At 42.6% G+C, this 11825-nt stretch overlaps 1 protein-coding gene across 1 annotated transcript in view; it reads right to left on the bottom strand.

Annotated features, from left to right (window-relative positions):
- Positions 1–3519: 3519 nt before the first annotated feature.
- The window catches only part of vipr1b (vasoactive intestinal peptide receptor 1b), a 119553-nt gene continuing 111247 nt past the window's right edge, over positions 3520–11825 (bottom strand). The window contains exons 11-13 of the mRNA XM_079490019.1: positions 8739–8868; positions 5503–5544; positions 3520–3952 (exon numbers count right to left, since the gene is read on the bottom strand). Of these exons, the coding sequence (XP_079346145.1) occupies positions 3767–3952; positions 5503–5544; positions 8739–8868 (358 nt within the window). The 3' untranslated portion in view covers positions 3520–3766. The remainder of the gene's footprint in view (positions 3953–5502; positions 5545–8738; positions 8869–11825) is intronic.

Consider the following 11825-nt stretch of genomic DNA (forward strand, 5'->3'; position numbering starts at 1 on the left):
CCCTGTCAAATAAATAAATAAAAATAAAATAAAATAAAATAAAGGCTTCATGGGGTGTGTAATTGATAGAAAATAAGTACTTTTTTGGGTGAGCTAATCCTTTAAGCTGTTGTAGTAAAAGCCACCATTGTGAAAACATTTCAGCGTCAACCTTTGCACGGTTAGTCCAGACAGAGTGCACAGTCCTTTAACTCTGTTTACTGCCATTAAGCACATGACTGCTTTTCTTCCTTCAAAGCACTGTCTTCTTTCTAGTAAGGCCGTCCAAGTGAGTTGAGTCTTACCTTCTTAAGCTGAAAACTGCATGCAACGACACAATCACTGTGACATTTCCACTAGGCTTTTGTTTCCTTGCTCAGTTTTACATAACGGGCAAAGAGTCTCTCTTGACTGAAGACTAAAACAAACATAGAAATGTACTTCCACTGTGCTCATGCACCGGCAAAGCCTGTTGAATCCTAAACATGTTTTACTTCTCTTCTTTTAGGTAATTCACAAGCCATAAACTGCCTAGTACATTATAGTAGTTCAACAACAGATATCTGTTTGATGTTGTACAAAGTTCTCATGAATACTTGTCATTATGAGAGCAAGCTACAACTACACTTATTATGGATTATGAATACAATACAAATTGCAATTCGATTGGCACAAACATCTATTAAGTAAAACAACATCAAATAGTCTTGAATTTACGATAGTCAGTGACCTCACCACCAAGTAAATGTAAACATTCATGGAATGGATTGTGTAAAGATATTTTTCCTTCCCACACTTCTGTCTGAAAGCCTGTAAAAGCCCTCAAAACACGGAATCCAGGCACTCTGTATATACTAGACCACCATAATGCCTGAAATAATACATAAGCCCACAAAATAATACAAATTAAGCCACACAAAAGCCGCACAGGAGGAAGTGGTGTGAAGAAGGAAAGGTGAAAGACAATGGTCTGTTATGATGAATGATGATGCAGAGAACGAAGGGCGTTTTGTACTCCAAACCCATCGTTCCGAGTCAATGTCACACTGGTAGCCCACTCTAAAGGCCCGCCCACATGGTCTTTATATAACCCATGCTGACCTGAGATCAGATTCTAAAAATGTCTTCTACATCCTGACAGTTTTCTGAAAAAGCTATGTTTCTATGTCAGTGGTTCTTCGATTTTTCAAAAATAGCAGACCTACAAGCTCGTAGTGCGCCACTCGGTGGCGCGCTATGAGCTTGTAGATCTGCTATTTTTCAATAGCTAAAGCATAACATGATGCTAACACCAAAAGGGGTTCCCGCCCAAAATGGGATAAATAAAGTGTCACGTCCAGGCTTTCTGTTTCCATCTGCCCACACATACACGGACGCATGAAATGTACGGCGTAGAGTTTTTACAAGTACTCCCCCCCCCCCACTACTACAAAATACATCGTGTTTATATGTGGATATGTTTTCTTTTTAAAAATGTTTAGAAAATACTTTCTGCAATGGCTCAAAATAAACATTCGGAATACTCTATGATGTATTTCGTCACTTATATAAATCACTATATTATAGTTTTGCACATATCACATGGTTATGGATATATAGATTGTGATGTCAGGCTGTCTCGCTGTGGCCATGTCTTGGCACAATTGTGGAGAGTTCTGATCCACAGATTTTGCCTAGAATGCCCAAAATGGGGATGAAAGTGGTTAAAGGGGCATTCCACTAATTTTCAACATTTTACTATGTCATTAATATACCTTAGAGTTGTTGTGTGGAAATAATAAAAAGTCCCCCCATTCTGTGTTTCCTAGAACTGGAGGTCTGAAAAAAAAAATGTTTTTGATACTTACAGTTCTAGGAAACACAGAATGGGGGGACTTTTTTATTATTTCCACACAACAGCACTAAGGTATATTAATGACATAGTAAAATGTTGAAAATGAGTGGAATGCCTCTTTAAGGTTTAAAGCTAACCAATTAAAACTAAAGCATGAACAAGAGCTTGTGACTAAATAATAACTAGCCTGTAAACCAGACGAAGCTGCCAGTGAAAAAAACAAACAAACAAAAAGAAAAGCACTCGGCAGGAAGATTAGTCTGCCCCCGAAGTTGTGGGGCACCAATCAGGGCCCAGCATGCAAATATGGGACATAATGGGTGCGTTCGGAAATGCGCACCAGGAATGTGGTCAGTTTGTTGAGTGTGGTGGGCGGTGACGTCACAGTGTGCCTTATTTATGAATGACCACAGCTGTGACGCATTCACACCGCCGACACCGGACAACCCCAGCTTCAGGGTAGGGTCGCTCGGTGCGGGCACTCGGCACACCCGGTGCGCAGCGCACTGGATTTTCGAACGACAACGCACCGAGTGCACTGAATAAACGAACGACAAGAGAGCACACCAGTGCGTTCAGGGCGCATTTCCGAACGCACCCAATATAACCAGGGGCATCTTTTTAACCCGCCCCCCTTGGAAATGCAGGTTCTTACACAGTGATTCCGGACTAATATCTATTAGTCTGGCTATATGCCAGGCTAAATAATATACTAATATCTATTAGTCTGGCTATATGCCAGGCTAAATAATAACTACATTGGATCCATTGGAACACACCCGGCAGCTTTTCCAGTGATCCTATTGGATTTTAAGACGCGTCTCCATGGAGACGCATATATGGGTCATGGTTGATTCTCACAGATCATTTCCAAACATCCGAGGTCTTCTGATGATGACCTCATGCGGCCCACAGCGTATACCAGTCACTCTCCCGCTAAGGGTACAAAAGGTCAATGAGCAAAAGAGTCCTTTTCTTGTCTTTCATCATCAGTGTGGGCTCCAAACAGTTCTCCATATAGGCCACGAGACCCATTTCATCATCATCAGTGTGGGCTCCAAACAGTTTTCCATATAGGCCACATGACCCATTTTCTCCCTCACTTTGCTATAACAAGAGAGGAGGAATGCACCATAACATAAACCAGCCGTCGACAGGTCCATCAACCATGTACAGTACAGTACAGTATGCATGTCTGTCTGTATTATGAATGTTTGTTTGTATTTCAACACTGTCAAATCCAGAGTGTTAGTTAATGGAACGAAGTAAAAAAAAAAATGCACGTGTGGAGATTTTACAGTGTATTTTAACCAGGTAAAACCCATATTGTTGAGGGGTGTCCCTCAGGGCTCTGTGCTGGCGTCTGTTTTCTGTTATTGTGGGGAAAGCTTTCGCTGAAAATAGCGAAAGGCTTGAAATCCCCACAATATGGATGCTGGGGGTTTTAAGTCGTTAATCGTTATCGTTAATCGGCGGTGGCTCAGGGGTAGAGTGGCTGGATGGTAACCGCAAGGTCACCAGTTTGAACCCAGGCTCCCCCAGAGTTACTGTCGAAGTGTCCTTGAGCAAGGCACTGAACGCCTAATTGCTCCTGATGTGCAGGTTGGTGCCTTGCATGGTTTCTGCTGTCATCGGTGTATGAATGTGTGTGTGAATGGGTGAATGTAATGCACAATCTATGTAAAGGCGCTATATAAATGCACCATTTACCATTTACCACATGAGCCTATATTTGTTATAATATTTGCGCGTCGTCGCTCTCTTATGCGCATGTGAGGGTGCGTGTGTGTGTGTGTGTGTGTGTGTGTGTGTGCATGTGTGTGTGTGTGTGTGTGTGTGTGTGTGTGTGTGTGTGCTGTACTGTACAGTATGTGGTATTCGTGGCCAAGCGGACATTATAGCACTGCGTCTCATCAGTCCTCCTGGCAGGAAGACGAGGCAGCGCGCTGCTTCTCAGTCCTCCTGGCAGGAAGACGAGGCAGCGCGCTGCGTCTTGGGGCTGCAGCGGGTCATCATGGAGATCTGGGTGCTGAAGTTGCCGCCGTTGCAGCTGTTGCTGGGGTGCTGGTACTTGCTGTCGGAGTGCATGTACCTCTGGAGGTGCCACCGCCGCCACTTCCTCTTGATCTCGCCCTGGACCTGCGTGGCACGGACGACACAACGACACGACGACGCGGGAGATGAATTATGCAGGACAGGATGTATCACTGTGTGGTTTGATTGTTTTCTTCCTCGTCTCGCAGAGGCTTTGTCACCGCGGTGCCTCGCTATCCTGTATTAACCCATTTAGACCTGGGATCAGATTCTAAAAATGTCTTCTACATCCTGACAGTTTTCTGAAAAAGCTATGTTTCTATGTCAGTGGTTCTTCGATTTTTCAAAAATAGCAGACCTACAAGCTCGTAGCGCGCCACTCGCCACTCGCCACCACTTGTATGTCAGTGGCGCTCTACAATTTCATGTCAAGGAACCCCAGAATTATCTGTTTTTGGCCGCCAACCTCCATCTGAAAATATGTTGCTCCAGGGAACCCCCCCCCCCCCCCCCAGAAGCAAAGATACGAGTTAAAAATAGTGGCGCGCTATGAGCTTGTAGATCTGCTATTTTTCAATAGCTAATTTATAACATAATTTAAAACACCAAAAGGGGTTCGCGCCCAAAATGGGTTAACAGGCTTTGCTTTGAATGATAATTGTGTTTTATCACTCTACTGTATTATACTGCAGGGTATTGCGGACTTTAATTCGCCCTTTTGTGGGCACACACGTCCTTGTAGGTCCCACGCAACTCATTCCCAATTCAGCTCACGCACAGCAGCACAGCAGCAGGCCACACAGCACAGCAGCAGGAGGCCACAGCATGATTAGACCCACCGCTGAGGAACAGAAATAAATGTTCCGACTGTGTGCCACAGCAGGCGCTGGCTGAGCGCGGAGGACTCCCGAGGAAGCCCACGGGATGAGAGACCAAACTATGTTACGACTGAAGTGCATGGGAGGAGACCGCAATAACGGCCAACGCCGGTGACTCATGCTCACACCTCTCATTCCAAACCGTATTGTGCGTGCGTGCGACTGTGCGTGCGTGTGTGTGTGTGTGTGTGCGCGTGCGTGCGTGCGTGCATGTGTGCGACTGTGCGTGCGTGCATGCGTGCGTGCGTGCGTGCGTGCGCATATGTAAAGGACAGTGATGGAAGTACTCACATATTTTACTTAAGAAAAAGTATCAATACCGCAATGTAAGATTAAATACTCATTTTCCATTTCAATTTCCAAAATGTATATAAATCTTTTGAAAATAGCAGATCTACAAGCTGGTTTTGTGAGCTTGTAAATCTGCTATTTTCAAATAGTCGAAGTAAATACGACTATACTGAATACTGAAGTGGTTAATTCAGAGTAACTAGTAACTAAAGTATTAAAATAATTGTAGTGAAGTACAATATTTTCATCTGAGATGTATAGTTGAGTAGAAGTAAAAGTATAGAATAATGGTTATACTCCCCCAGCAGTAAATGTACTTTACTGCTGCAGGGGGAGCCAATACAAACAGACTGCATGGCTAACTCTGTTTCCTGAGAATTGCCAGTGCACTGCCACGCTTCTATTGATGTTGTTAAGGGTTCTGGCTGTGCGTTTAGATAGCAGTGTTTCACTGTTTACATCACTGTGGGGCGCATATATACCTACCTCTCCATTGAGGAAACAGTACAGGACTGCCACGACAAAGCCCTGGGGTGAAAAAACAACAACAACATAGCGATAAGACTGTTATCACGTTTGCGTGTCAATGCAAAGCAACGCATGGCTTCCACTGATTTCCAGAATTAGTGTTGAAGTGTCCTTGAGCTAGTGTTGTCTCGCGTTTTCTTCAATGGCATATACCATAAGCATGACCTTGTGTGCAGCCATACTTAACCTTATACTTATACTTATCATTATGCTGTGGGTGTAATACATCTGTGTGCAGTAAGAATGTATATTTGTGACACGGTATAAAGACATGTTGCCTATACATCACATAAGAGCAGGCCTATTTGTCTCAACAGGGGGAAGCAGAAAAGGGGTGTCTCATAGCCTTGCTCAGGCTGTCTGGAGTTCTACAGGATATAGACTACATAATATTAAGTGTATTATGTGTATATGGGGTAACAATATACAGTTGGAGGCCATCGATATTGTCCTTTTCTTTTTGCTGAGGTTTGCGTGATCTGCGCAAAAGGACAGTTAACCCATTTTGGGCGGGAACCCCTTTTGGTGTTTTAAACATTGTTATAATTTAGCTATTGAAAAATAGCAGATCTACAAGCTCATAGCGCGCCACCGAGTGGCGCGCTACGAGCTTGTAGGTCTGCTATTTTTGAAAAATCGTGAAAATATTTATTTCAGAAAACTGGAGGATTTAGAAGGATTTTTTAAAATTTTGAGGTCAGGCCTAAATGGGTCAAATGATAAGGGACAATATCGGTGGCACCCAACTGTACTACACTAGACTCTGAACCCCTAATTGCTCCCGATGTCCAGGTTGGTGCATGGTTTCCTCTGCCATCGGTGTATGAATGGGTGAATGTAATGCACAATCCATGTAAAGTGCTTTGGATAAAAGCGCTATATAAATGCCCCATTTACCATTTTATTTACCATTGAGATGTTATTCAATTTCATCGATTCAACAATAATTTACAGTAAAATCTTCAGTGATGATCTAATTCCAAAGAGTGTAAAAATGCAAACAATTTGGTCCAATTTGAACATAAGTTAAATTAATGTGCCATGATTTTTATGCTTTTTCTGTTTTGTATGTGTCTATGGAGTTAACATGACTCTAATAGACCCCCAGGTGTGGTTATAATATTAAAATATGTCTTCCCTGTGTATTCTTGGTTTCTTCCTTAAAGCTGAAAGCCTTTGAGTCAAAAGGCCCAATTAAATCGAAAAATCACCAATCACAATCCTAACGCCTCCCCTAACCCCTCCCCCATTAGTAATCCTGGTCTCTAAACTGCCTCCCCCTGGCCAGCCGGAGGCGCCTGATGGAGCGGAAAGGAACTGGTTGGAATAACGTGTTCCTTCCACGCGTCCAACCGGGTGAAACTCCCCTCTTGTAGGTGAAAAGAAGCGGCTTGGACTCCTCATGCATTGAAGGAAGCATGAGGTCAGTCCGTTGCTCTCCCCAGTTTGGCAGAGGGAGTGTAGGCCAAATGCTTTGGCCATGTCTCGCGACACTGGGTGAAAAAATGGGTTACAAAATCGTGGGATAAAAATTTGGAAATAAAATTTTAACACTTTCTGTACACTTTTGCCATGCTGTGTGGAAAGCAAATCTAGTGAATGATGACTCACTCAATCGTAGAGACGTGGATGATTACAGCGCTCAGACATAAATATAGTGCTGGAAAAGTTCATATCTGATGAGGTGTCTGAGATACAGCCAAGCTGTCCGACGTCTTTATGTACTACATCGTATTATGTGATGGAAATATGGAAATAACACAAAAGTGGTGTTATTTCCAAAAGTGCCTGGAGACGAGCCTGTTATCTTTCATAAATCGAAACACACACACGGCTAAATGGCTAAATTATTGTTTTGGAACGTAGTTTAACTGCAAGAATGAATCAGGCAGATTTGGTGTGTTTATACAATTTACAATTTAGGCATTTAGCAGACGCTCTAACTCTTAGCCTGCCGCCATTAATTAATCCCTCGATTGCGTATTGCCATGGTTTAATCACGCGTGACACTTACTTTGAAGAGCCAAATATCCGTATCGCATTTTACTATGAAACCATTCCGTGTGTGTTGACGAAGCTGTGTGCTCGTTCTCTCGGTCGGTGGTGGAAAAAGTGGACCGCGAGTATCACAGCGCCTGCTACAGGCCGTTGAAAACGCTTGTCTGGGACAAAGCGTCCTCTGCAATGTCGCTTCTGTGAGATAAAGCCGTCTGAAACCAGAGCCGGCAATGTAAGTGGATGCGCGCGCATTTTCAAAATGGCCGCGCCCATTGTGTCAGAAGCATAACAAAGCTAACTGACGGTAGATTTCGATACGATCGTATTAAAACATGCATTAATGAATACATCGCTGTTAAAACGGCTTTTCCGTTTGTGGCAGGCTACAAGATTCTACGTTTTAAAATTCCTATGTTCCTGGCGGGTAAACGATTAACACAGAGCGACTTACATTTAAGCAATAACAAAAAGCATATGGGAATACATCACGTATATAAAAAGCATTTAAGAGTGCCTCTAGTGAAAATAAGCTGTTGCTGTTTTTGTTGTAAAGTGTATGTTATAGAGCGTCGCAGTCCCGCCTCCTACCCTGGACCAGGAAATGATTCTCCGTTCATTTTCCCCATAGACATTTCAGAAAGTATTTATTTAAAGACGTTTACGCCGCGGACAAAGCCAACTGGAGTCGTGACAACTCATGACAACAAACACAATTTGTTGGGCCAACAAATAATTAGAAAGAAGAAAAAAACGGCAGGTTACAACACTTTTTTTGTTGTTTTTCTTCTTCGTAATTATTCGTTTGGTCCAAAATATTGTTTGTGTTGTCATGAGTTGTCACGACTCGAGTTGGCTTTGTCCGCGGCGTAACCGTCTTTAAATAAATACTTTTTGAAATGTCTATGGGAAAAATGCATTGGGAATTCATTTCCTGGGCCATGGTAGGGGGCGGGACTGCGACGCTCTATAGGCCAGGGCATTAAGCAACTAGTCGACTATTCAACTAGTCGACTAGTAAATCCACTAGTCGACCTTGTTGGTACTAGTTGACTAGTTGATAAGAAAATCTACCACAATAGGTAGTTAAACATCTAGTCGACTAGTAAACTAGGCAACTAGTAAAAATGACTGAATGACCTAGTATGTTATGAATAATTGACATTTGGATTGGATTGGATAATTGATATGTGCAGTACCTGAAACGAGCCCAGAATCAAGTCAAAGACCAGCCTCAGCTCCGTCTTCACTTGTTCCGGAATGAACGCAAAGACGAGGAAGTTGATTCCAAACAGAGGGATCAAAAGCAGTGTTGACTTTGCCAATCTCCTGCAACAACAAAGCATAAACACAGCATTCAGCGTTAGGCATGTAACGATGTATCGTATATCGCGATATATCGATATTATATCCCGACGATATGTATCGATTTTTTTTAATTTTTTTTTAGGGGGGGCTAGTGTGTGATATGAAATGTGAGCTGTAATCATATTCCATCATATTCACATGCTTTTGGAGAGAAATGAGACAGACTCCATGCAGTCACTTTCAGTAGTAGAGGCCTGCAGAGGGGAGCTGTCTGACTGTGCCCAGGTGATGGTCGTTAATTGATGCTCTTTAGGCAATTATGTTTGCAATGTAGTTAAATAAAAATTGTGAAAAAGGCTTGGGGGGGGGAAATAAATCATTAAAAAAAAAGATTTTTTTGGTCATTTGTCTGGAAAATAATTGTGTTGAAAATATCGTGAAAAATCGTATCGTGAACCTCATATCGTGATACGTATCGTATCGTGAGTTGAGTGTATCGTTACATGCCTATTCAGCGTACAGCCTTCAACCCACGTGTCATGATGACCGTCTGAAACCAATATTTAGTCGCACTCTCCATACACCAATAAAACATGTGGGTACATCTTTCACATGTATGTGAAAGATGGTGTGGGGGAAAAAAGTCTCATGCAGGGGGAGAAAATATACTCATACTAAAGTATGACAGGCTTATGAGATGCCCTCCATCACATAAGCCATCACACGCTCCTGTCCGCATGTCCCAAGGTGTGATTTAAATCCTCTGAAAGAATCCTCTGGATCTACGAGCTCACAATGTGAGCATATTATCTGCTATTTTCTGGTCGTGCCCATCGTTATCACAATTCTGGCTTTCTGTTTTTGAGACCTTCTCTTACATCTGTGACAAAGAGATCCGTCCTAACCCCTTCATTGCTGGGTTTGGGGTGGTCCCTGGTGAAATGACGGCATCAGTCGTCCAATCCGACGCCATAGCCTTCTCCCCCCTATTGGCCCGACGCCTTATTCTGTTTAATTGGAAATCAGCTATTCCCCCATCACATCTACGTTGGGTCGGAGATGTGATGGCACACCTAAAACTCGAGAAGCTCAAATATTCCACCAGGGGCTCCGCCCAGAAATTCTATAAGGTCTGGCAGCCATTTTTGAGGATGTTCAGGTGTAGGACAGCTGTCTAATAGTTAAATTATTCTTGTAGGGCAGGTGACGATCTGTTTGAGAACATTGTAATGTAATGCAATATGATATAACCTTTACCTTTATATTTCTATTTTACGTTATTGTGTGTCTGTTTTGGTCCTGTATTTCAGTCTTTTTTATTTACTTATTTTTCCCAAGGCGTTCTTAATGTATTGTATGCTTATGTGTAGTCTAGTGGTGTATATATGTATCTTGTTATGTCTTATGTAAAAAAAACAATAAAAACAATTTAATAATAATATTATCTGCTATTTATTCTCAAAAGACTTACATATTTAAACAGGGAATTCTGCATAACTAGTACTTTTCCTTTTGGTACTTTAAGTATATTTTGATGCCAATACTCCGCTTTGCCGCCAGCATGAATTAATCTATCGTGCATTGCCATGGTTTTTATCGTGCGCAACCCTTATTTTGAAGAGCCAATCTCCAAAATGGCTGCGGCCACTAGCTGTCCCACCTTGACTGTTATGCTAATGATCGGGAGCTAACGATTCGATTGGATCAAAACATGGATTAAAGAATATAAACCCTGGAAAACGTAGGCTACGGTTCTGGCAGGCTAGACGATTAATTTAATCCTAAGGTTACTACGGTTCTGGCGGGCTTCGTGTTAAATTTAGATTTCCAGACTTTTACTTTTTGAGGGGCGATAGCCACTCCTATGTCCAGCTTTTGGTGTGTGTGCACAAACTTTGTCCTACACAAACATTAAATCCCATTGACAATGAATGGACAATTTTGGACACAAACATTGCGTAACACAAACATTGAAGACGAAGGTGAGGATGCAAATTCTGATTGGCCGGAAATGAGACCATGTATGATTATGTACTGTACAATGATAAGATCTCCCCGCACTTCATAAGGGTGTGATTTATCTTTTTAGCATTTCTGCTTTGCAGCATTGATACTTTTATTTACTTAACCCATTCTGACCTGAGATCAGATTCTAAAAATGTCTTCTAAATCCTGACAGTTTTCTGAAAATGTCTGTCAATTTATGTCGGTGGTTCTTCGATTTTTCAAAAATAGCAGACCTACAAGCTCATAGCGCGGCACTCGGTGCCGCGCTATGAGCTTGTAGGTCTGCTATTTTTCAATAGCTAAAGCATAACATAATGCTAACACCAAAAGGGGTTCCCGCCCCAAAATGGGTTAAATAAAAATCACACCCATGTGAAGTGAGGGGCGCTCTAATCATCGTACATCATCATCAAGAATGGTGGTCCCTTATTGGCCAAGGGTTCTCACCGACATACATAGGCTACTGTATGCCGATTTGCTCAGACACATATGATGTAAATTCTCCATCCATTGTCAATGGCTTTTAATTTTTGTGTTCAGACAGAATCCACACTATAGCTGTTTATAGGAGGGGCTATAGTGCCCCCTAATTTTTAAACTTTTTTCCACCACTGCAGTCGGGGTAGAGGAGTGCTTGTCGTTGTTACGTCAACACCTAGCAGGCGTACAGACACTGTGGGCATGAGGCTTACGAGTCACCCCTTAGCGAGCCCGCTAGGCTTGCCAATGCGCAGCCGAGTGAGCCGTGTTAGACGGAATTGCCTGAAGATGAAGCGCTTCAGTATTTTTCTCCATACAGTCTTCATCACCACAAGTAGAATTTATGTATGTAAATACATAGATACATACTGTACATATATGTAGTATGTAATAACCGAACGAGCCGTCTGTATCCCGGCGGTCTCCTCCCTCGTCTACCCCTGATCATGTGCTCATCTCGGGGTGGAAGACAGCCTCTGCTCCTTTCCGCT

The sequence above is a fragment of the Electrona antarctica genome (genome assembly GCF_951216825.1).
Source record: "Electrona antarctica genome assembly, chromosome: 20".
Lineage (NCBI taxonomy): Eukaryota > Metazoa > Chordata > Actinopteri > Myctophiformes > Myctophidae > Electrona > Electrona antarctica.